The 26890-nt window shown below is 41.1% G+C and overlaps 1 protein-coding gene across 2 annotated transcripts in view; it reads left to right on the forward strand.

Moving 5' to 3' along the window:
* The window catches only part of fbn2b (fibrillin 2b), a 269685-nt gene that overhangs the window by 204194 nt on the left and 38601 nt on the right, over positions 1 to 26890 (forward strand). For both annotated transcript variants that reach the window (XM_073068631.1, XM_073068632.1), the window contains exons 27-45: positions 82 to 210; positions 2325 to 2450; positions 2840 to 2965; positions 4015 to 4137; positions 4713 to 4838; positions 5824 to 5949; positions 9375 to 9497; positions 10091 to 10213; positions 13764 to 13889; positions 14274 to 14396; positions 16243 to 16365; positions 17490 to 17651; positions 19364 to 19432; positions 19519 to 19644; positions 21372 to 21497; positions 24555 to 24704; positions 25062 to 25133; positions 26434 to 26559; positions 26659 to 26784. In XM_073068631.1, coding sequence (XP_072924732.1) covers positions 82 to 210; positions 2325 to 2450; positions 2840 to 2965; positions 4015 to 4137; positions 4713 to 4838; positions 5824 to 5949; positions 9375 to 9497; positions 10091 to 10213; positions 13764 to 13889; positions 14274 to 14396; positions 16243 to 16365; positions 17490 to 17651; positions 19364 to 19432; positions 19519 to 19644; positions 21372 to 21497; positions 24555 to 24704; positions 25062 to 25133; positions 26434 to 26559; positions 26659 to 26784 — 2331 coding nt within the window. The remainder of the gene's footprint in view (positions 1 to 81; positions 211 to 2324; positions 2451 to 2839; positions 2966 to 4014; positions 4138 to 4712; positions 4839 to 5823; positions 5950 to 9374; positions 9498 to 10090; positions 10214 to 13763; positions 13890 to 14273; positions 14397 to 16242; positions 16366 to 17489; positions 17652 to 19363; positions 19433 to 19518; positions 19645 to 21371; positions 21498 to 24554; positions 24705 to 25061; positions 25134 to 26433; positions 26560 to 26658; positions 26785 to 26890) is intronic.

Below are 26890 nucleotides of genomic sequence, written 5' to 3' on the forward strand. Positions count from 1 at the left end.
TTTGAATCTCAGTCTTCTACTCGTTTCCAGTTCGTCTCTTTCTTTCTGTCACCCATTATGTCTTTTTTACTTTATCTGCAGATATCAACGAATGTCGCATTTCACCAGATCTCTGTGGGCATGGTACCTGTGTGAACACACCAGGCAGTTTCGAATGCGAGTGTTTTGATGGATATGAAAGTGGTTTTATGATGATGAAAACCTGTATGGGTAAGTGGCAACCACCGGCCAATTATTGCTTGGCCAGCCGTGTTTCACAGCAAATAAAAGTAAATTGTAATTGTCCAGCACTGACAGAATGGCCAAGAGATTGGTTCCTCCAATTATGGAGTCTAGAATTAAGGGCATAGACTGAGGCCAAGTGGCTGACCTTGTAGGGAAGAGTACAAATTTTATTACATGGAGAGTTGTAAAGCTTTGTAACTCTCTGCTTTAAAAGGCTGCAGTATTCAGACATTAAATATATCCAAGGTTCTGACTGAGAGAATTTTGAACCTGATGATATGGAGTTCAAGCTGAAAAAGGAACTTGAGACCATGAAACAACTATAATCTCAATGAGTAGCAGTGCAGGCTGAGTACCTGACCTTTTCTCACCTGTATTTCCAGTATTCTCCCATTGGCCATCCACTAAGGTCTAATGTGAATCTTTGATTTTCCAACAACCAAGACCCTTTTGGGAGAGTGCAGAGGCAGGAACAAGTAGGGAACAGGGATATGGCCCCTACCCCTCCTATACCAATATCTCATTAATGACATGTCTGCAAGTGCTTATGTGGGCTTTTAATATACCAAATTAAAATTTTTGTAGATGCCTTTTAAACTTAATGGGTTAGAAATAGTTTCTCAAGCAATGTAGTTAAGAATTGTAATTTTTTTCCATGTCACTTAAGTAAGAGTTTCTGAACTGTGTTATGTTTTCATCCTTTTATGTGGAGGCAGCCTCCCTGAATTTTCTCCCAACATCTCCCATGATCCCCAATAGTCTGCATGGTCTCTCTTTGATCCCATTAACTTCCACACCATCTCCTATTTCTTTCACTGTTTTCAATTACTCCCACTGGCCAAATTTACCTCTTCTAGATCCCATCAGTTCCCAGAACATATTAACTGCCTCCTGATGTTCCCAGTGGTGTCCAGAGATTCCTGTGTTCCGATGATTGGAACAACTTGAAGCCCATGGGACACATGCTATGCCTTAGCAGGCTTGGCACCACATCATGACACAGACTAAATGGGGAATGCCAGCCCTGCAGAGACTTCTTCATATACTTCTGGCCTTGTATTTCCACAGCTGGTGCCAGAACTGGAAATACACTGAAGCCCAGCACTCACTCTTGGACAGCCACAGACACCCATCTTGGTGGCCTCTCTAAATGGTTTCCACATGTCACTGTGAATGGGTTTGGGAGAGAAACTGCCAAAAAAAAAGAGCTGGAACTTGCCAATCTGTGCAGTTAGGAGAATCTGTAGAACACTTAATAAATGCCACGCTGTGGACACAATGAGAGTCAAAGTACGTTTCCCAAGCTATATTGTTAGATCCACAATTAGTAGTGTGGAAGAAATGTACCACTAGCTTCAGTTCCTCCCACTGCGCAGAAACATACTGCTCCAGGTCCACTGAATCCACACTGTACGATGTTTTAAGTTGTTAACTGAAGGGAAAGGAGCTGGCAGCAATGGGAACAGGCTCTCCAACCCAACAGGTCTTTGCTGACCTTAAATTCCTCTCCATACTGATCCCACGTACCAGCTCAGTCCTTAGCCAACTATGCCTTGGTGATTCAAATGCTGTTCTAGATGCTAAGTTTTCTGTAAATAAAGAGACCTGCAAGTCAATTGCGTAACTTGTATGCATGCCTGCACCAACATTCCCCGACTTGCACCTTTACCAACATGATCCTACCCATTCTCTGGCCCTTCCACTTGATACCAGCTCACAAAAAACCCTCCACCTCATAATTCCCTGTTTAAACCTTCCTCCTCACGCTCCATACAAACCCTTCTCCTCAATCCTCTTGTACAGACCCTCCTCGTTATAATCATTCCTAAACACTGTCAGCATTGAGGAGTTATTTTCAAGCTTGAATACTTTGTCACTTTCTTAAACACTATTTTGCATATTATTTAGATTTATTAAACTCTGTCCATGTATTTGCAGAATGAAGAACAATTAGGTCACTGAGGGTCTGCTATGTGTGCGTTTCAGTCAAGGATCGTAAAACCATATTGTCATTCCATGACCTCAGTAAGGTTGAGTTGGGGGACGGGGTATAGTTTCCATTTGCAAAGCTGATACCACTCTTCTGTTTCTTGGTACAGACATCGACGAGTGTGAGAGAGACCCTTTGCTGTGTCGGGGCGGAACTTGTGTGAACACAGATGGCAGCTATGAATGCATCTGCCCCCCAGGTCATGAGTTGACCTCTGAGGGTGATGGCTGTGTGGGTGAGCATCTTCACAAATTTACCTGAAAATACATTTGATGGATGCTTATATTTGAACCCTGAAGCCACTTATGAGAAGTTACGCCTATGGAAGGAAGGCTTAGCTTCCTATCACCGGAGCATGACAAACCAAGAATTGGCAACTCAGGTTGGAGGTCTTGTCATCTGATCCCTCGTACTAACCTGCAGACTTCAGGGTTACCACCTGACAGTGTCTGCAGGCTTGCCCCTTGACGTAAATACTCCTTATCCCCACCCCCTCCCATCCCACCAATTGTTGATCCCAAAGGCTTCAGAAATAATCCCGGCTGAGTGTCTTTTTTGACTGTTATTTTCTGTGAGGAATGTACTGTGAATATCTTACACTCACCACTCTATTCCACATTACAGATATCGATGAATGCTCTCTGAGTGACAACCTGTGCAAGAATGGGCGCTGTGTGAACATGATTGGGACCTACCAATGTGCCTGTGACTCAGGTTATCAGTCCACCAGTGACAGACAGGGCTGTGTGGGTAAGAAACTTTCCATATAGTCAGACTCGCAGTGCATGAACTCCCTTGTAGCTGTGGAGTGGGCGAACCTTAGTCAATAAAGTAAAGTGCAAACTAGTGACTAACCTTGAAAATGTTAATTTTCCACAAATACCATTTAAACGACTAGATGCCTATGCAGCCTTTGCCACACAGGAACACTAATACGTCTGAGGTTAGACTTGGTGAAAGAAGATTTACAGTTGTGCAGTACTACTCTACTACAGCCACACACCCTCCTTATCATCATTTCCATGAGTTTCTTCTTCTCTCCCACCAATGTCACCAACCATTACATCCACCTGTTTAGCTTATTCAACACTCCATTCTTATTCCAGGAACATTTCAAATTGTCACCTTATTCCAATGAACTACTTGTCCAAAGAGATGACTATGGTAAATTACTCCACAGTCTAATTGTACTTTGAAGAAACAAGCTTCCTCAACTGCTCTTCTAAGTTTCGTATGATATTCACAAAATGCTGGAGGAACTCAGCAGGTCAGCCAGCATCAATAGAGAGGATTAAATGGTTGACATTTTAAGCCAAGTATGGTGTTTCAGGATCAAGAACCTATCTCAGCCCAAAACATCAACTGTTTATTTCTGTCCATAGATGCAGCCCAACCTGCCAAGTTTCTCCAATATTTTGTGTGTATTGTTCCGGATTTCTAGCATCTAAAGAATATCTTGTGTTTTTGTATGATGTTCCCTAGCCTTTGAGCCACATGTCTTAATGAAATTTCTTACATTCACTCCATTTCTTACATTAGAAGACTAAATAAAATCCTTTCCTTTCCAAACTAAACCAGTCCCAACTTTCTGATTCTTTCCTCAGAAGATTACCCCTTTAAGCTGCATATTAATTTGGTTGTCTTTCATTAAATCTTTTGAGATCCTTTACAGCCTTGTTTGATAACATTCATGTGCTGAGGTGGAACTGCATTTTGTTTGAAATGATTCCTCTGGTCACCAGAAGATGTGTTTGTGTCATACTGAGAATCAGCTATCGGATGTCTTCTTCCTGTTTCAGATATTGATGAATGCACCATTATGAACGGAGGATGTGATACACATTGCACAAACTCAGAAGGAAGCTATGAGTGCAGCTGTAGCGAAGGTTACGCTCTGATGCCTGATAAGAGAACGTGTGCAGGTAAGCAGCACAGCACATACAGCACTGACCATATCCTATCAACCATCAGACTAATTTCAACCAATGTTGCGTGTTGGAGATGATCCCCTGTAGACTGTTACTTCTATTTATGTCAGACTGATGCGATTAACTTGATATACTGAGGATTTAGATTCACATTGAAACAATATGGACTTGGTCCTTACTCTTGAAGGATGAAACTTTACAGTTGTTTCTGAAGAATTCAACTGGTCCTTTTGAACCTTCTTACAATTGGGAACTAAAGCTATTCAGGAATGTGGGCAACGAGTTAGGCTACATATTAACCATGGTTTTATCAATGGTAAAAGAAGTTTAAAGTGTTAAATGCCATCATGCCATCATCAAGTTATTATAGTTGGCTATGGTGGAATTTGGTTGCTCCCGTTAATAGTGTATCCTGAGGTGAACACTATGGAGGAGATATGATCTGTTGCTTCCAGCACACTCATCCTTACCAACTGGATGGAGGGTGCACAGCAACAGAGGAATCTGCAGAAAATTAGTATGTGAAATTGGTGTGAAATCAAACATGATTCTGATTTTGATTTATTCAGATATTGATGAATGTGAGGAGAATCCTGATATTTGTGAAGGTGGGCAATGTACCAACATCCCTGGAGAATATCGCTGCCTCTGCTATGACGGATTCATGGCTTCCATGGACATGAGGACTTGTCTGGGTAAGTACGAAAGCCTGTAAATGTTATTCATAGTGTAAGGAGACTTCACGTGTAAATTAATTTCATCACTCTTGGGATAGAGTACTCTGAACTAGTTGACCGCTTTTCAAATACCATTCGCTGAGTTTAATGTGGATGTCAGGATTTGTGATTCAGGCTCAATTCCCTGGTGTCACCACTCCTGGACAAGTCACATAGTATGTGTGGAGAACAAATTTTATTTTTCCTGTATTTTCCCTGAGGGCAGGGGAAACAAAGATTTTTTTTCACATATATTGTATTGTTACAATAGTATGCTTTGACTCATGATATTTAGTGTCCCTACCTTCTCTTGGAGAGATGGACATGAACTATAATCCTTCAGAGGAGGGTGGATGATGGTAAGTGCAACTACGAGGGCTGGACGCAGTGGGCAGTAGGCATTAAGAGGAGGGGTCCGGCTGAAAGGAAGAATCTAATAGTGTATGGGTGGGGTATAGAGGGAAGGGGCCCAGTAGTGAATGAGTTGAGGGAGACAAAGACCCTGTGGTCAGCGGGTAGCAGGTGAGCTGAGGTTGGGTGAGGGGAAGTGTCCAAAGTGTATGGATTGTGTGAAGAAGGTTGGGTTGGTGGGAGGAAGAGCCCAGAGGTATGTGAGGTGTGGAGGATGAAAGGAACCAAGTGGTGACTAAGTTGGAGAAGTTGTTGCCAGAGGGAAAAATCCAGCGGTAGGTGGGAGGTTGTTTGTGATTAGAGTGGTGGGAGGGATAATCAATGAGTTTTGCTGTTCTGTTATCACATAACAGGTTGTAAGCCAGTGCTGATTCTCATCTGCAACCAAAGGAATTCCACAGCACAGTCTTTCAACTTAAGCTGCAGAACCCTCAGTTTAATACAACAGGGTGCTGGTTCGACCTGTGCACCAGTGACTTCAATTTGTGCGATGTTTAATTCCATTCTATGATATGGGGGAAAACAAATCTGTCATTTTGAACTTCCTTTCCAGATGTTAATGAGTGTGAGCTGAATCCAAATATCTGTCTCCATGGTGACTGTGAGAACACCAAAGGCTCTTTCATCTGCCATTGCCAGCTGGGATACTTTGTGAAGAAAGGAACTACAGGATGCACAGGTTAGAAGCAGAGCTGTACTTGTTTCCAGTCTCAATGAAGCACCTCGGCCCGAAACGTCGACTGTTTATTCCCCTCTATAGATGCTGCCTGACCTGCTGAGTTCCGCCAGCATTTTGAGTGGTTTGTTTTTGTTCATCTAAATTGTCCCATTAAAGTGAAAAATTAAAATCTACACTGAAATCAAATCAGAACTTGAACAAGTATTACAAATACTGTATTTCTAGTTTATTTTGTGTTTAAGCTGCTGATGTCCTGGTTTACATAGCCTTGCACCTTCTGGCATCCTCACTGTGTTTATATGTTTATATCTTGTCGTCTCTTACTTGACTTCATTTCGTCACAGCCTCAGAAGCCTGGACCTTTTCCTTTTCCCTTTTCCTTCCCTTATCCTGCAGTCCACACTCTTTCTACAGATGCTTCCATGTACTTGCTTATGCCTTGGCAATATCCCTCTGTCCCCAGCTCAGAAGATAAAATGTGACATTTTCCATTTCCCACATCAGTTATGGCAAAACCTCTTAAAAGGTTGGGTTGAGGACTGAGGGAGAGATCCTTCTGTGCTCTGCCTGGGAAATATTCAGTCAAATCCACATCCAAACATGTTGCTCTGGATTTTTCGGAGATTCAAAGTACATTTACTATCAAATTACGTGTGCAGTATATAGCCCTGATGTTTGTCTTCCCCACAAACAGCCATGAAACAAATGAGAACCATGGAATCAAACAAAAACATCAAACTCCTTCCCTCCCCCAGGGGGGAAAAAAAAGTCATGCAACAAAACAAAACAGGTGAAAACAGAATATAAAAGACAAAATCAGTACAGTTCAGCTCAGTATTGATTATCTGCAGGCCACCCCAATTCAAAATGGCCCAAAAATAGTAACAATAAAGAACAACCAGAACTATAACTAGAACAGACCATAAACCTGAATTAGAGTCCAAATCTCCAATCCGCATTGATTAAACCTTGCCCCAGCACCATCTGCTGACAGCATCGAAAGGGAGAGAGAGAGATCACTCAAACAATAAAGTTCTTAAGTTGCCAGCCTGGTATCAGCAGCCAAATGAGTCAGCTTGTTCCTAGTCTGTTGCCTTACTTTCTCCAACCCTGCCTGTGTTTCCTACATCACAACAGTAATGACATTTGGTTACTCTTTAGCTGTTGGATATCCTATGGTTCTAACTGCAAGACCAATCCTCCCCTTCCTCTTCCTTTGCCTTCCAATCCCTCAAAATAGAAAAGTTTTGAAACCTGTGATACTTAAGCAATGTAAATCCCTGAAAATGAGCCTGCAGCTTGAAACCAACCATTCTGAGCTACTGGGTCTATCTCCCTATGACTGTGGGTTTCCTATGAGTTCTCCGGTTTCCTCCCATATCCTGAAGATGTGCCGGTCAAGTAGGTTAATTGATCATTATAAATAATAGGTGAGTGAAAAAATCTGAGGGAGTTGAAGAGAGTGTGGAGAGAATTAATAATAGAATTTGTGTCGGCTTAGTGTAAATTGCGTGCTTGATGGTTGGCTGAAGGGGCTGCCTTCATCCTCTATGACTCAGTGGTTTCAAAAATAATAAATGGATGGTGAGTATTGCTGAAGCTGTATAAGGCACTGGTACAGGCCTCGCTTAGAGTATTGTGAGCAGTTTTGAACCCCTTTTTAAGAAAGAATGTGCTGACATTGAGAGGGTTCAGAGGAGGTTCACGAGAATGATTCTGGGATTGAAAGGCTTATCGTATGAACAGCGATTGAAGGCTCTGGGACTGCACTCACTGGAATTTAGAAGAATGAGGGAAAGATCTCATTGAAACTTATCAAATGTTGTAAGGCCTAGATGGAGTGGATGTGAAGAGGATATTTCCTTTGCTTGGGGAGTCTAGGATCAGGGGCCACAGCCTCAAAGTAGAGGGATGTCCATTTGGAATAGAGATTAGGAAGAATTTCTTTAGCCAAAGGGTGGTGAATCTGTGTTGCCACAAGGCAGCTGTGGAGACCAAGTCACTGGGTGCATTTAAAGTGGAGGTTGATATATTCTTGATTAGTCAGGGTGTGAAAAGTTAGAGAGAAGACAGGCAAATGAGGTTGAGAGGGAAATAGATCAGCCATGATGAAATGGCAGAACAGACTCAGTGGGCCAATTGGCCTAATTCTTCTCCTGTTTTATGGCTCTATTATCAAAATACTACTACTACTACCTCTGGTTACTAATTCCAATAACAGGTTTATCAAGTTTAAATTGTTAAGTAGGTAATTAGAAAAATATCCATATTTTGGATGTATTAGGAGTATGGTGCTTTGGCACCAGGGTTATTTAAGGCTGAGACTATCCCTTGTTTAATTGAAATCAAGGGAGCTGCAGAACTGGAGGGATAAAGTTGAACTATGGTATTAGAAAGATTGAATTGCTGTGGTTAAGGGCTTAGGAAGCCAAGAAAATTCTATTGTTCTAAACTACTAATACACCTGAACTCCTCTGTGGACTACTGTCTGGGTTCTTTTAGGTTGTTATAGCTGGGGGTGATCAGCTTCCACTACTTATTAAATGCTCCCAATAGTGTGCATCTCAAATGGCCTCTGACAACTAAGTTCAGCTCCTGGCCTTCACATGTGGCTTAGCTACTAAGCCTATTGGAACCATTTCTACTAAAAGAAGAAGAGACAAAGGCAGGTTACTGGTGCCTTAAAACCAGTTGCTTTGGGCAGATCGGGCTCATCAGCTGTGATTGGCAGCTCATCTTGGAGAAGAAACTCTGATCTCAAACCTGCACTACCTTGCACTATATCCAATCATGGCTTTTGCGTAAACCCTGAAGAAAAATTCAGAGCTGGAGTCCCTAAGGCAGTCCTATGTTGAGTTCAACACTGACTGGCAACTCCTGAGATGCCACTAGTTGCAATCTGTATTGGTCTCTGCTGTTCCTTTGGATTCATCAGCTGCATGGAGAGCAGGAGCTGCTAGATGTGCAACGGCTTGCTCTCCATATTGTACTGTCCTGGCTTGCATATCACACAGACAGCAGGGACGCAACATCCATCGTCAACCCCGACGAACAGAAGACTTCACGACTATGGACTGTCTTCAGATCTCCAGCCATTGTCTCTACTAACTTGCAGTATATTGAGAACTTGTGATAACATTAATGGCTCAGTGAAGTTATGGAATGGTAGGATGAAGCCATCACTTAAAACAGAAGAGGGAATGAATTAGGATATCACCCAGATATTGTCTTAATACCACCAATCCAGAACTCCTTCCAACATTCTAATGAATTTCTAGAATACTATATATTTCATCAAATTAAATGTCACAAAGTATGGTTCCTTGGTCCTAATTTTAACCTAAATTTGCTATGTTGTGTAATTTTGTAGCTGTGTTATTTCAGAAGCTCTTGAGCAACTCATGATCCTTCTAACTTTTTCGTAGATATTGACGAATGTGAAATTGGAGCTCACAACTGCGACATGCACGCCTCCTGTGTGAACGTGCCAGGGAGCTTCAAGTGCAAATGTCGTGATGGATGGATCGGAGATGGTCTTGAGTGCATCGGTGAGTATGTTAGTGATTGGCATTTTGTTTCTGTTCAGTTATATTTAGCAAATCCACTTTATATGCAATAATAAAGAGAAAACTTGAATAGCATTTGGGCATTCAAGACTTCACAATTTGCTTATTTAAGGTGATGAGATAATAAAGCCATCACAACTTTTCTGTCCACTCACCTACCTCCCACCGACTCATGATGAGTTTTTCATGCTTACTCTTGGAAACTTGCACTTAACAACCCAGGTTTTTCACACCATGTATTCCTCCCTGCTACCAGGTGCAGTCTGGCATCCTGCAGTTAAAATCCATCTCTGTGCCAAGTTAACAAGCTGGGCAATTTGCCCCTGAGCCAGAGAGGTGTCCTGTCAATATATTTCACAGCGAGGTATAAATAGTAACAATATAACCTGGAAAATGCTGAGTTGCCGTACCTTAGTGTTGTTGGGTTATCGAAAGACATGACAGGAACTTGGGCACTGTTTAAGACTGTGCTGCGGTCAAGTACTGAAGGTCAAGGAGATTCTAACCCTGCCTAACACAGTGAAGTATTTACTGTGAGTTTTGACTGCTGGTGACCTTTGATTGTTGTGTTGCAGATTTGGATGAGTGTGCGACCGAAGAGCACCAATGCAACCCCAGCGCCAACTGCATGAACACGCCAGGCTCATACCGCTGTGCCTGCAAAGATGGCTTCAGTGGGGATGGCTTCAGCTGCTCAGGTAATGAGATCCTGATGAGAAAATATGAGAGAGAGAAAAGTCTTAGGCACATATTTATAACTAGGATGCCTAAGGCTTTCACACAGTACTGTGTTTGTCAATGTAGAGCGGAGAGCAAATTTGTAAGTCCAGCAGGAGCAAAGAATGTTGGAAATGACAAGAGTGGAGTGCCATGAGGGTGGTGTGGGACAGGTGGCAAAGAAAGGGTGCCAGAGGTGGAGGGTGGCGCAGATACAGACACACCCATTGCTGAGACACCAGGCAAAGTCGCTTGATTCCAAACATCTGGTTTATTGATCATTACAGAATGTCTCTCTGGTACTTCCTGCTCACTCCCCTCTCACTTCCCCTTTTCCCAACCTCTCCCTGCCCCCGTCCCACTCTTCAGTTCACAATAGAGACCCATATCAGAATCAGGTTTATCATCACTCACATACGTAATTAAATTTGTTTTTTGTTGTTGTGGTAGCAGTACAGTGCAATTACTGTGCAAACGTCGTATGCACCCTAGCTAAATACATGCGTGTAAGTCTTTTGCACAGTACTGTAGATAGAAAGAGAGGGAGAGAGGGGGGAAAAGAGAGATCATTGGGCTGTTGCATCATCGTCTGAGAATATGACTGGTTCTAGACTGGTGAGATGAGTCTCTGCTTTCTTGAGAGCCTTGTGACCCCTAATCTCACAGCAGTGTACTGTGCTGTCTCCAGAATCAACAGATTCTCATGATGCCCACCTCCCAACATTACATTCAATATCCCCATTCATGGCGGCGAGATGTGCTGCAAGATTTTTCTATTCTGTAGCAAGATGAATTTTTTTCATTTTAACTTAAAACGTGGATTAAAACACATTGATGTTCCATGCTGGGATGTAATTGATGAGAAATAGAAACATAGAAAACCGACAGCACATTACAGGCCCTTACCTTACCTTAGAAATTACCTAGGCTTACCCATAGCCCTCTATTTTTCTAAGCTCCATGTATCTATCCAGGAGTCTCTTAAAAGACCCTATCGTTTCCACCTCCACCACCGCCGCCGCCAGCAGTCCATTCCATGCACTCACCACTCTCTCTGTTGGAGAAAAAAAAACTTACCCCTGACATCTCCTCTGTCCCTACTTCCAAGCACCTTAAAACTATGCCCTCTCATGCTAGCCATTTCGGCCCTGGGAAAAAACCTCTGACTATCCACATGATTATGCCTCTCATCATCTTGTACACCTCTATCAGATCACCTCTCATCCTCTGTCACTCCAAGGAGAAAAGGCTGAGTTCACTCAACCTATTCTCATAAGGCATGCTCCCCAATCCAAGCAACATCCTTGTAAATCTCCTCTGCACCCTTTCTATGTCCTTCCTGTAGTGAGGAGACCAGAATTGAGCACAGTATTCCAAGTGGGGTCTGACCAGGGCCCTACATAGCTGCAACATTACCTCTCGGCTCTTAAACTCAATCCCACGAAATGCTCAGATACTGCTGGCCTTCTTTACAGATGTGCAATCAGTGATTTGGAAAGGAGTATATCTCAACGTTTCTTAACGGTTACATCCCAGCTTGTAGTTTACCTAAGGGGCAGAGTTTTACTGTAAACATCAGATGTATCCAAAGACTCTATCCAACAAAATCAGTCTGAAAAATTGAGTCACTTTGACAAAGAGCAGTTAAGTACCACATTACATTCAGAGAGAGCTGCATGTAGACACAAATCTCATACAATTTAAGTCATTCCTGATTAGGCTGTACCATTGTTTCAACAGATAATATTCTCATTTAATGCTTCTCACAGCCATAAATCCCAAAAGGAATGAGTCATTCAGGAAAATACAATGAGGAAACCTTTATTTACAGGAAGCAATTAAACATCTTTTACTCAGGTTTCTGTACCATTCTTCATATACAGCTAATCAGTCCAGTCAAAATGAAATAATTTATATCCTCAGACATAGTTTTCTGTTTCCTCCAATACTGAGCACTACAGCAGCAACACAGAGCATTTTTATACTTAAATATACTACAGTAAAAATGAGGTGGATTTCTCAACAGTAGGACATAAATGGTTGGATTTTATGACACTGTCATGCACAGGAAGGATAAATGGGAAGATTTTCCAACACTGGAATACAGTAGATAAATAGCCAAGTTTCCCTCACAGCTGGGGATAAAGGTAGTGGGGTCATCCACCACTTGAAATAGGGAAAATCCCCATTTCCGGGATCCCTGCCATATAAGTGGATCAGATTTTCAAACATAAATAAATGTTTCCCCAATACAGGCGTGCCATATAATTGGGAAGGACCTTCAACACTTGGAACTAATTGTAGTTGTTTCCCCAATAAACCACGTGAAATTGAACAATATCTTCTAAATTTGCATATAAATGGTGAAGATTTCCCCATCACTGGAACCCCCGAAGTACTAAATGGATGAACTTCTGTTTGAATAGGTTGTAAACATGAAAGAAGGCATCAGAAATCTAGCACGATAGATTCTGGGAAGCTATCAGTGAAGATTTCCTCTCCACATGGTAGTCAGGGGATTGTTTTTAAAAGTTGAAATAAGACGTGCCAATTAAAGAAAGACAGGTTATAGGATCACTCACGAGGAAATCTGCAGATGCTGGAAATTCAAACAACAACAACACACAAAATGCTGGTGGAACACAGCAGGCCAGGTAGCATCTATAGGGAGAATGCCTGGTCTGCTGTGTTCCACCAGCATTTTGTGTATGTTAAGGGATCACTTATTTTTTGGGAGAAAGAATTCAAGCAGGCTTCCAATGGTGTGAAGTCTTCCTCATTTACATGCAAGGATAACAATTTACATCTGTGTGGCATAAAATCAATTGATGGGATGAGTTTTGATTCCAGCCATGTGACAGCTTGACAGTGTGCCAGGTCCTGTCACTCCCTAAGTGTTTTTTCAGGTAAAGTTATTATTGGTATTAAAGGTATAAGGTCATAGACTATTGGCAATGATTTTTAAAGCTGGTGGTGTGGCAGCAGTCAGTGTCATACTTTTATTTGAAGCTTCCAATAGTTAAAACGTGTAGAATTTTAAATTTATTCATTCGAAGATTCTTCTGATGCCATGTTCAAGCTGATCAATGCTTCTTCCAGGCCACAAAAGGAAATACCGGTACTTCTTATTAGTACCACCATGCTAGGGGGCATGAGCAAGTGAGTGTATCAGATTACTATCAGAAAGCAGGGCAGGTGAGACTTAAATGTAATTTCTGGATATTATCCCATATATGCAAGGGTTCCTCTATGCACAAAAAATTCAAAAGAACTTCAGATGCTGGAAATCTCACCACTCTTTCCCAGTTCTGACAAAATGTAACAGACCTAAACTGTTGGCTGTTTCTCTCTCTCTCTCTAGGTGCTGCCTGATCTGCTGCATACTGTTCAGAATATTGTTTTTAATTTCCCTAAGCACGATGTAGCCTATATATGCAAAGAATCCTTGTATCGGGGCATTATCTACACAAATCTCCAAGAGTATGTTTTGCACCAGTAAATGGTACACACTATTACTATGTTTCTATGTAGATGTTGACGAGTGTGCAGAAAACGTGAATCTATGCGAGAACGGCCAATGTCTGAATGCTCCTGGGGGATACCGCTGTGAATGTGAAATGGGATTCACGCCAACAGAAGACAGCAAGGCTTGTCAAGGTAAGGCTGGAAGAAAGGATTCACCTTGAGGTACCAAGGCAGGCACATTCCATTGAATGTTCTGTCACATTGTTTAAAGAATAGCTGCAGTCTGACAGGCATAGATGCATAAATATAGAGAAGCACATCCTGCCGATATCCAGGATCTTCCACCTCACCTTCACTCCCTCCACTCCCTCCCCGAGTGTAGGCTTCCTTTTGTCCATTCTCTGATTGGAGGAGTTAAATCAAATGGATAGCAATATCATATCAATCTACTTGAAGATCCATAGAATTAGTGATAGTATTAATCCTTTAATCTCTGATACAACAGCACAGAAATGACTGCGAGTCTATCAGAATTTTATCTTTCACATTTCCATTAATGTTACCATGTGTTTACAGATATTGATGAATGCACCTTTCAGAACATTTGTGTTTTTGGCACTTGCCAGAACCTACCTGGAATGTTCCGTTGTGTTTGTGATGATGGCTACGAGCTGGACAGAAGTGGTGGCAATTGCACAGGTGAGTTCATATTTACAATGGAGACATGTGACATTCAACCTTGTTATTGGTTTATTGGTTATTATTGTTGGTTTATTAGAATCAGAATCAGGTTTATTACTGACATGTTGTGACACAGCCTGCTGTGGATACACCACTGCCCTTGTACAGAAAAGCTCACTAAAAGTAGTGGATACGGCCTAGTCCATCACGGGTAAACCTCTCCCCACCACTGAGCACACCCACATGGAGCACTATCGCAGGAAAGCAGCATCCATCATCCAAGCCATGCTCTCTTTTCACTGCTGCCATTAGAAAGAAGGTACAGGAGCCTTAAAACCCACACCACCAGGTTCAGAAACAGTTATTACCCTACAACCATTGGGTTATTGAATCAAAGCAGATAACTTCACTTGCCCCATCACTGAACTGTTCCCATAACCCATGGACACTCTTTCAAGGATTCTTCGTCTCATGTTTTCAGTATTTATTGCTTATTACTTACTATAATTTTATTTTTTTTCTCTTTCCTTTTATATTTGCACAGTTAATTGTGTTTTTTTTTTGCACCTTGGTTGTTGTCCATCCTGTTGGGTGCAGGTTTTTAATGATTTTATTGTGTTTCTTTTATTTCCTGTGAATGCCCGCAAGAAAATGAATCTCAGGGTTGTATATGGTGACATATATGTACTTGGATAATAAATTTACTTTGAACTTTAAAATATTTTGTTTTGCAGCAGCAGTACAGTGCAATACATAAAAAGGGAAGTTAGAATACAAAATATAAAATAATAAATAAGTAGTGCAAAAAGAGATCAAAGATTAAGGTGGTGTTCATGGTGCATTCAGAAACCTAATGGCAGGGGGAATGAAGCTGTTCCTAAAACATTAAGTGTGTCAGACGATGAGAAAAAGGCATGTCCTGGATGGTGAGGGTCCTTAATGATAGATGCTACCTTCTTGAGGCATTGCCTATTGAGGATGTCCTTGGTGGTGTGGAGGCTAGTACCCATGATGGAGTTGGCTGATCTTACAACCCTCTGCAGCTTTTTCCGATCCTGTGCATTTGTCCTTCCACACCAAATGGTGATGTAACCCCATGATACGCCTGTAGAATTTGCTAGAGTCTTTGGTGACATAGTACATTTCAAACTCCTAATGACATATAGCCACTGGCATGCCTTCTTTGCAATTGCCTCAATATGTTGGGCCTAGGATAGATCTCTAAGGATGTTGACATTCTGGAACTTGAAGCTTAGGAGCAGGAATTTACTATTGTCATGTATACCAAGACACTGAAAAACTACTGCTTGCATGCCTTCCAGGCAAATCATGGTGTGCATAAGCACGTTAAGGTAGTAAAAAAGAATGTAGAAAAGTGCTGCAGCTGCAGAAAAAGTTCAGTGCAGGTAAACAAATAAAATGCAACACGGGCCTTCAATTAACCAGTGAGCAATTGTAAGACAAACTGTAGTTCTGGCAAAGTTTAATTACTGGAACTAAGCAATAATCTCTTTCAGCAAATGTAGTATTAGCAGCATGCTGGTCCTATCCTATACATTTTAAACCAAAACTGGTGAATTGTTCTGTCTCATGAGCTTTCTTGTAAACTTGTGTGTTCTCATATTTTCTTAATGAAGTTACCCGATTGTATGTTGTCTGAACTTTGTAGTGAATAATAAAAAAAGTCAAATAATCTGTCAGGTCAGTACTATGATCCAGAGATTAAGTAATCATACAAGGGACTATGCATTAAAAGGTTGGGTTGTGTTTTAGAACATAGATGGATAAAAAAAATCAATGTTTATTGATAATTTAATGAGCTGGATAAATCATTGATTGATGCTTGTTTGGATTACATTGACAGATATCAATGAATGTGCCGATCCAGTCAACTGTATCAATGGCCTTTGTGTGAACACCCCCGGCGGCTACCTGTGTAACTGCCCCACAGATTTCGAGCTGAACCCCACAGGGGTTGGTTGTGTGGGTAAGTAGCCCTTTAGCTTTTGGGTTATTTAACATTCGAAGGTTCCATGAAAACAAAGGCACGAATTATAGAATCTGGAAAGGACCCAAGGAAATCAGCAGCTCTGAGTGTTCAGGAGGGTCCTTAGGGATACCCAACCACTATATTCATAGTTTCCTTAGGAACAGCATGTCAATATTCTGCAACGCGGTAGTCCCTAGATTGAATCACACTTGATTTTTCAGACTGTGCACCTTAGGAACTTACTCCACATATTATTCCTGCTTGATGAGAGGGGGTATTAAACCTTATAACCTATCTCAAAAATAAAAAGGTACCAGACACAATTCAGAACTCACCCCCTACTTTCTGGGGTGCACAATACTTCATCTTCACCAAGTACAATATTGAACCATGAAGTCAACCCTACTCATTTTAGTGCTGTTCCTCTGACCATCTCTGTCCAACTATAATCTTCTGAGGGAAAACAGCCAAACGATGCTTGGTGAATAAATATCCTACTATTCACTCATCCCTGCTTCTCTACGTTTCATTTCTGACCTCCTCACGTCCATTGGTAATTGTCCGATCTGTGAGAGTAAAGTCTTGCCTTAGTAACAACCAGCCTTATTGTTCTACAATACTTTAATTGAAGCACTTTATGCCTGAGCCGCTTTTCTTGCACACATGTCAGGTTCTTCTCCCCAGCCAAAGTTTGAGATCACACAGTGGTGTTTGAGGATTTCTGTTCCCCAGTGCTCCCCTTTATAAGAGGGTGTTTCAAATAAACAAAAATCCTTCACTGCATTGAAATGGTAGTGTGGGAACAGGTGGCTCGGTTTCTTTTATGAGGTTGATAACCCTGGAGAAGGAAACAGTTTACATTTCAGTTCAAAGATCCCTCATCAGAAGCGAGCAGTTAGAAGGCTAGAATGTGAAGGGTTCCTTCATTTATTACTTAGAACAGTGAGAACCACACTGACAACAGTGTGAAACACTGCAGATGCTGTCTTGCAAGAAATATTGGGTGAATCTCATTCTTTTTGGGAATGTCTGCATTCTGAGCAATCAGTGATTCATAGGTCTCTTCCGTATATATAATGGCCACAGGCCATATTTACTGCCTGTGTTTTTCTTTATTTCAGACACGCGAGTTGGTAATTGCTTCCTGGAGACATTGGCAAGGGGAGACGGTGGCATTTCATGCAGTGCAGAGATTGGTGTTGGCGTCACTCGGGCCTCGTGTTGCTGTTCCTTGGGAAGAGCTTGGGGAAACCCCTGTGAATTCTGCCCTCCTGTCAACTCGAGTAAGTGCAGCTAGTACCTTTCAGGTACTTCATCCTAGTGAGTCCAGCTCAGAGACGTTAGATAGTTGATATCAAATGACTCCTGCTAGATGTGGGGATAAAAGGATCCTTGTCTGGTTGGCTGCCAGTGACTAATGGTGTTCCGCAGGGGTCTTTGTTGGGACTGCTTCTTTTTGCGCTGTATATCAATGATTTAGATGATGGAGTAGATGGCTTTGTTGCCAAGTCTGCAGATGATACGAAGATTGATGGAGGGGCAGGTAGTGCTGAGGAAGTAGGTGGGCTGCTCTTGTGTCTTATGGTCTTGTGTTTCATGGAAGAACAGTGGGATGTAATCACTACCACGTGCTGCACAAACTAACTACCTTTGTGTGTTCCAGTCAGCCATGGTTATTGCAGAAATTTTTAGAGTGAAATCAAGCAGCAACAACCTCCCATCTGGTCAGATAATGTTTGACTCTTGCTGAGTTAGTGATTGCTATAAGGTGGAGCAAAACCAACCTCAATATCCCAGAGACTTAGTTGAATATATACTGCGCAGTACTTCACCAGCCAGTAACCAGCATGACGCTTCATCTGGTGAGCAGAATCATCCTCTTGAACCTCAGTTCTTTTAGAGTGAATTGCTGATACAAGCAGTACAAAGCATTGGTGTAATGGCTGAACCCATTTTATTGCTATTCAAATGAAACTGTGATCACTATTTCAAAACTGAGTGAGGATCAAAGAAACAATACAATTGAATTATCAAAGATTAACAGGGGAATGAACATGAAAGCTGAAAGAAATATACTGTAGAAAGTTAGATATGTGATAGACATACAAATTGCAAACTGAGTATTAGAGATGAGGGGGAATCTGCCACCTAATAGCTTCCTGGTAAAATGGTGGTGCGCTCAGATGTAGTGGCCACTCCGGGTCCAATCAAAGGTATACTTGTTCGTTCTGTATGTCTGTTTTATGATCGCAAGTAACAGCTGGATACTCAGAACATCGAATACTGCAGGATTATCCCATCAGCGAGTTGCTCCATAGTGATGGAGCTGGACTTCTTTGCGTACCGCTGTTATGTTGTCACCTAGTTGCATGCCGCTGTGCCGAGAAGGTACGCAGTCCAACAACTGGTGCAAGTGATTACCTTGAACATTTTTATCGGGATCGCACAACCCTGTTGGACATTGGGGGAATGTAAAACACTGCAAGTCCAGTTCACTGGTTCACTGGCGAGACCGAAGATGGGGGAACTGCGTTGTGGTGAGGCCTAGGCCAAGGCTGTGGGGTCGCCTGTTGCAGCCACCCAGGAGAGGAGATGCCAAGCCAGTGCAGGAGAGCTTCTGTGGGGTGCACTGGAATCCCAAGTGGCTGGGGGCTAACCCCACTGGTGTTTGTTCGGTGGAAGAACAAACTGGACCAGGATAACCTACAATAAATCTATAGTCATGTCGTTCAGGGGCTTGGGTTACATTTTTGTTCTTTGTGACTGCATGTTTTCCAGAATCCATAACCATAAGTGCTATTTGTGCTACATGCTACGTGCTATTTGTAATGTGTTTTGCAGGTATGCTTTTTAGTTTGGCTATATTCATGTATGATTGAAACAGTTTTGTTTGGCTATGTTCATGCATGGCTGAATGATAATTAAATATGAATTTAAACTTATTAATGGACATACTTATTTCGGACAAATATTTATCACAAATATTCTATTGCAGCTGAGTACAAGACGCTCTGTCCGGGCGGAGAAGGTTTCAGACCAAACCCCATCACTGTCATCCTAGAGGGTAAATCAGCCATTTTAATTGCAATTCCATTGTTAACAAAATGGCATGATGTAGATTGTAGTATGATTACTGGATTTTCTCTACAGATATTGATGAGTGTCAGGAACTACCAGGCCTGTGCCAAGGTGGAAATTGTGTCAACACATTTGGAAGCTTCCAGTGTGAGTGCCCAGCTGGTTACTACCTGAACGAGGATACCCGTATTTGTGAAGGTGAGAATGGACTGCTACTTCACAATTCGTGAATCAGGAAAAAGGCAGCATTATTATAAAAATCTCTCTTTTTTTTGTAATGTAGTTTTAACTGCCTATAACATTAATTCATTAGTAGCAGCAATTCTGACTCCTGGGACTGATTGGTCTGTTTTCCGTTTGTTTGTAATATTAAATACACTATTTAACCAAAGCCTAAACTTTATGCACTTTAATTCATTAGAAATAGGAGCAACAATTGACCCATTATGCTTACTCTGCCGTTCATTAAGATCATGGCTGAACTGGCTGTGGACTCAGCTCCACCTACCTGCCTTATCCCCAAAACTTCAATTCCAGTCCCATTTCCTACTACTTCTGAGTCCTATTCCTCACACCTTTCTCACACCTTCCTTTCTAGACTGATTCTCTCTTCCCATTCCCATCTACTTTATTTTCAAATATCTCTATCTTAGTTTGTTTTTCAGTATAATTTGAAACTCGAGTTCTCTTTTTCATAGTACAGTAGAAATTATAGCAGGAATAGACCATTTGGCCTGTCCAATTGCTCTATATGAGTCACCTAATGTAATAGCACATTAACCTAAAGTTTAACTTCGTTCCCTGTTCACAGATGCTGCCCAGGTTGCTGAATATTCCCAGATGTTCTTATTCATTAGCCTTTATGTCTGTCAAATTAAAGCCAGGTTTATTTCTCCTTTATGAATGTATATCTAATTTTTTTTTTTAAAATGGTAAAGAAATCATGCTCTGTATGAAGATTTGTTTAATATTTCTTAATATTATTTGCTTACCTTAATTGTATTCATGACCAGTGGAAATAATCTGTCACTCATGATCTTGTCAGAGCTTTCTAATGCTCTTAACCTTCTCAATACTGATGAAAATTAATCCAATAACACATGCACTCTTCCCATTGTTTTTATTATGGACATTGAATCAGGCTATGTGTATAAGCTAACCTTAGGTATTTATATTTATTGTGTTCTTTATGCTCAGTGTGTGTTTTTAATGCTGCATTGGATCTGGAGTGACAATCATTTCATTCTCCTTTACACTTGTGTACAGACCATTGACAATAAGCAATCCTGAATCTTGATTATCTACTATATCCTAATAAAGGCTCCAACGTTCAAAACACCTTGATTTTACATTCTGAGGGCTACAGTTATCATGCCTTTAGCTGTTTATTATATTTTTTAGTTGCTAATTTTTGGAAACTGAGCATTACTGACAAGGCCAGCCTTTATTGCCCATCCCCACCATCTTGTGTATCTGCAGATCAAGGACCCTATCCTCCAGATCTCCATTTAAAATTTTGAGACATTTCAGACATCTTCTTTTGATACTAAAATTTTCTGAAGTCTTTGCTGCTTCATGAGTAAATTGTCAGTTTACCTATTCCCCTACAATCTTTTTCAATAAAAATGTTTGCAATATTCAGCCATCTGTTATGTTTTATAATAAGCACACTTCAATGATGCCTAGAACTTCAACCTCTAATAACTAATCATTTTATATAAGCTGTAGCAATCTACTTGTTCAACAAAATTTCTGCCCCTCTATCAACTCATATCCAACTGGGCCACTACCCTTCTGTTATGTTGCATCCTGTCAAATACCCTTTAAAAATCCATATATCCCTCATCCTCCTCAACCCTCTAATCCTCTCTTTGACCTTTTGTCAACAGAACATTATTAATTGTAACTGGGTTATTGTTATTTAGATATTGATGAGTGCACCACCCACATTGGGATCTGTGGGCCTGGAACATGCTACAATACCTTGGGCAACTATACCTGCGTCTGCCCTCCAGAGTACATGCAGGTCAATGGAGGAAATAACTGTATGGGTAAGACTATGTTTTCAGAAAAATTCGCAAAGGCAAGCATTGATCAAAACCGGAGTCAGTTTTATTTGCAGGACTAATGGTCCATTAAGAATTTAATTTGAAATAGCGATGCAGTTAAGAATATCATCCTAAAATTTTATAGTAAAATTAATATCTCCATAATTCATGAGAGATCTTTGTAATATTTTCAGAAGCCTCTAAAATGTAACAGATCAATGAAAGCAGCTATAGACTGTAAACATAAGCTGACCATCTCTCTTTACCCTAGAGAAATCAGTCTACTATTTACAATTAGCATCTACTGAAAATCAATAGAAAAAGGACAGCCTGTAATTTTCCACAGGTAACACATACCTGTACTGGACATGGCCTTGTGTTTGATGAACACTTTAACTTGCTGGGTAAAGATAATTTGTGAGTAACGAATACTTTACTGCATAGCCATCACTTGTATATAGCTGAAACTCCCATCTAGCTTCCACCTAGATGTTGTTATTATTGTTCTAACTTACTTATAGCGTATAGAGTTCACTTGTATGTAGTACTCACTCCTGTACAGTTCAATTTTATGTAGAGAGTATTTTCATGATAGTTTTCACTCATCCATACTTCTCAATGCATCATAGCATGCCATTGTAGAATCTGATGATAGTATTCATTCATATATCTTCCACTGCTCTATAGAGGCCATGATAACATAGTATTCGCATACATAATCCTTCAGACTAGTATGATGCGATTCATATTTGTTGGGTTGCTATAAATATTGCTCACACATTTAAACCCATCACTAAAATCCAGATATTAACAGAAAGCATAGTAGCTGAGCAGTTAGAGCTGCGAACTCAAAACTCTAGTGTCCCGGGTTCAATCTTGACTTTCAGTGCTGTCTGTGTGGAGTTTCTATGTAGTTTCCATGACCATGGAGTTTCTTGCAGGTGCTCTGATTTTTTTTTCTACATTCCTAACATGCCAGTAAGCTGATTAACCTCTGTAAATCATCCATAGTGTAGATAAGTGAAAAATGAATGCTCAGCTGTTGATGGACATATGAAAGATATGAGCAATTAGTAAGATTTCTCTATGGTAGTCTGTCATTCACCTAGAGTATCAAGTCAAAACAGTACTAACTTTTTTTTAGTTTGCATCCGCTTATAGCATAGTGAGTTTTTGCCAAAAGTACATTCTAAGTCAGAACTTTATTTCTTTCTAACCAGTTGTAGATGGATTTTCGAATGTTGAAAGGGCTAGACAGAGTAGATGTGGAAGGGGTGTTTCCCATGGTGGGGGTAGTCTAGGACAAGAGGGCACAGCCTTGGGATAGAGAGGTGTCCATTTAAAACAGAGATGCAGAGAAATTTCTTTAGACAGAGGATAGTGAATTTGTGGAATTTATTACCACAGGCAGCTGTGGAGGCCAGGTTGTTGGGTGTATTTAAGGCAGAGATGAATAGGTTCTTGATTGGGCATGGCATCAGAGGTTACCGGGGGGAAGACCAGGGAATGGGATTGAGGAGCGGAAAAAAGTATCAGCCATGATTGAATGGCGGAGCAGACTCGATGTTCCTATGTCTTATGGTCCTATGATTTTAGCCCATATATCAAGCAGAAATTCACCTGCTGCTAAATTTGAGATATTGGTGAGGGGTTCTCCCTCACAACAAGGAAACACATTATAAACTGACACAAAAAGTCAGAAGCCTTAATTCTCGTCCTTTGTACTTAAGCGAGGATGGCTAAGCCAGAATTTTCTGTTAACAATATTGTTATGAAATGGTACAAGGGTACATAAGAAATTCGAGAGGGTCCACACTATCCCTGGAGTCACCTCCACCATTCAACAAGATCATAGCTGGGCTTCTGCACCATTTAGCCAAAACTTTTGATTCCTTTCATATCCAAAAATACATCAGTCCCTTTTCAACACAATCAATAACAACCTTCACAAGTGGAGAGCTGCAAAGAATCAACACTCTCCTTATTTCTGTCCTAAATGCCCACCCTTATTCTGAAACTGTGACTCCTAGCTCTAGACTCTTTAACAGGAAGAATATCCTCCTAGTATTTACCATGCCAGGACATCTAAAGGATTTTGTGTGTTTCAATGAGGTCACTTCCCGTTCTTCTCAAGTCAAGAATAGATTCCTGCCATACGAAATCTCCCTAAAATTGTACATAATACTCCAGTAAGGGTAGGAGATTTAACATATAAAAGTTCCTTCCCCCACTTAATGGAACAAAGCTTGAGCACCAGCCTGCACTTTGCTACACAGTGGTGCATCAGGTCTAGCTGCTACCCCTGCCCACCCCCCCCCCCCCCCCACAGTTCCACTGACTCTGGTTCAATCCTAACCTGTACATCTATGTGAGTTTGCACATTCTTCCTGTGAGTTTCCTCTTACTGCTCTACTTTCTCCCCCCACACCCAAGTCCATGAGGCTTGATTGGCTAATTAGCCACTGTAAATCGCTTCTGGAGTGTATAGTGAGAGTTAGCATCTGAAAGGTGTTGATGGGAGTGTGTAGGGAGAATAAAAAAAGATTTGCATAGGATTAGTGTAAACTGTTTTTTGATAGTTTGATTTGTTGGACTTGAAAAGCCTGCTTCTCTATCACAGTGAATCTATAACTCCATGACAGCAAATAGTGCAAGACCTGCTCCCACCTCAACCTTTTGCCACCACAGTGTGGCCTCAGAAAGTGAATGGAGAGTTGAGGGAAACAATGCAATTAAAGCACAAACAGCACCAAATGTTTTTCAGGCACATCACCTGACAAAGTTTGGCAACAAGCCAAAGATCTGGGGTCTGTTTTACAGATTCTAAAGGAGAGAACAGTGTTGGAGGGGCAAGGAGATTTAGGCCTTCCATATGATTTATGGGAAAATCAATATAGCCACCTTCTTAGTCCTGGTACCCAAGTAACAAACCAGGGTATGCTATGTATTGTGGTTTATTTCTAAGGTGAAATAAACCTTAGAATCTCAGCTACAGATTGAGAACTGGGTGTCATTTTCCCTGGGCTGGTGTAACTACATTTCTGTTCTGAATTGTACCAGATATGAGGAAGAGTGTCTGCTACCGCAACTTCAATGACACATGTGAGAACGAGCTCTCATTCAACATGACCAAGAAGATGTGCTGCTGTTCCTACAATGTGGGCAAAGGCTGGAACAAACCTTGTGAACCCTGTCCCACCCCAGCCACATGTGAGTCGGGGGTCAGATATGGGTCATGGGGAGGGCAAAAGAAGTGCATGTATTAAATATCTCCAAAAAAAAGCTTCAACAGTGTTTTGGATAATGCTGAGCATGCTTCTGGACAGTGGTGTGAATTCAGGTGATCAGTACTAAGGACAGTGTACGTACTTGTGGTCAGTGGCTTGGATGATGATGGTGATGGACATGTGCGAAATCTGATGGTCAGCATGTGGGTGGTAATGGACGATGTATGGGTGGTGATAGTGTTGTGCCAGTATTATGACTGTTGGCGGATTGGATCAGCAACGCATTGGTGACTGTGAGTGTTAACACATCTGAGGTGAAGTAATTGATCTTCTCTTGCAGCTCAATACCAGCTCCTTTGTGGGAATCAGGCTCCAGGTTTCATCATTGACATTCACACCGGCAAGCCAGTTGGTGAGTGCCGGCAACTCTCTACAATGACTGCAGCTGGGTGGTCATGAAAAATTCAGAGTAAAGCTATTCCTAAATTGGCACCACATCATGAAGCTTGAAGGAACTGTGCTAAAAGTTTAAAGAGAATTTTTATTTATTGGCTGGTCAGTGCAGTTCAATCTAAGCAGTTTAAAGCACAACCAAACCATTTATTCTAATTCTGGCATGTAAAGAGACATTGCAACCCTGCCTTGTTATACCATATAGTTTGCAGAGCAGGGAGAGTGCATGCAGAAAATGCAGACATCAGTTTAGGGACCTGTACCAATGTCTGTGGTAGAAAGACAGTGTTAGTTAGATATTTATGAAGTTGCTTTGCCCTGGATTTATTTTCTAAAGCTGGTTGGGAGTACTTCAGTCTTCAGTGTCTAGGTTAATTCATGTACTGATGAAATTACCTTTGAAAGTAACTTTAAATTATCCTTCAGATTCAGAAACAGGTATATTATCACTAACATATGTTGTGAAATTTGTTGTTTTGTGGCAGTAGGATGTGCAAGACACAAAAATTACTGTAAGTCACAAATTAAATAAATGGAGCAAAATAGGAAGAACAAAGTAACATTCATGGACCGTTCAGAAATTTAATGGTGTAACGGAAGAAGCTAAAACGTTGAACCAACCAACTCAAGTAAAGTCAACAAAAAATTTCTGAATATTGAGTGTGAAATCTTAATACAGAGATAGACCTGAGCAAAAATAAACTTCAATCACCCTGCCATGTTCTCCTTAAACCCTGAAGGATCTTAGCAAACCTCTCAAATTATTTACTGTTAAATCCACATTTAAGCATAAAATTGAACAGATAAATGATCATGTAAAACTGCTTTCTTAAATAAATTGTTTTAATGTTGATTAATTTTTCAGGAACTTTAATAGCAATGCAGCTGGGACTGAAGCACATACAGTCTCCTGGCTTTTTGTACGATGAGGTGTATAAAATCATTAGGTGCAGAGATAGGCACTTTCCCAGAATTGGGGGAATCAAGAATTAGAGGGCATACATTTAAGGTGAAAGGGTGAAAAGAATTTAATAGGAACTTGAGAGGCAACTTTTATCTTACAGAAGGTGGTAAATATATAGAATGATAACAAAAACATCTAGAAGACTTTTGGACAGTAAATATTCCAAAGGATATTGGCCAAACAAAGAACAATGCTGTATGACTCTATGTGGGTCTGGGGTAACATTATTGCAGGTGTACTGAACAATGCTGGAAATGAATTTCAACAATAATCCCGGTTTCTCTTCCATGTGCAGATATTGATGAGTGTCGGGAAATACCAGGCATTTGTGCAAATGGTGTCTGTATTAACCAGATTGGAAACTTCCGCTGTGAGTGCCCAATGGGATTTAGCTACAACAACGTGTTCCTGATCTGTGAAGGTAACCAGTCACCTCACTGCAGCCTTTGTCTGTCGCATCTTGACATGGCGTTTTCATGATGAACAATAAAAATCCTCTTTGCTTGTTGTTTTGGGGTAGATATCGATGAGTGCACCAATGGGGATAACCTATGCCAGAGGAATGCAGACTGCATCAACATCCCAGGCAGTTACCGCTGCGAATGCTCCCCAGGCTTTAAGTTGTCGCTTAGTGGAGCCTGTGTGGGTGAGTAGAGTCGGGATGCGTTGGTCATTTAGTCTGAAGTTGTGAGTTAAAAGAGAAGGTGAAGAAGAACATTGCATCACTATAGAAACAGCAAGCAGCTGATTGC

This window comes from Hemitrygon akajei, chromosome 16, assembly GCF_048418815.1.
Source record: "Hemitrygon akajei chromosome 16, sHemAka1.3, whole genome shotgun sequence".
In the NCBI taxonomy this organism is placed as follows: domain Eukaryota; kingdom Metazoa; phylum Chordata; class Chondrichthyes; order Myliobatiformes; family Dasyatidae; genus Hemitrygon; species Hemitrygon akajei.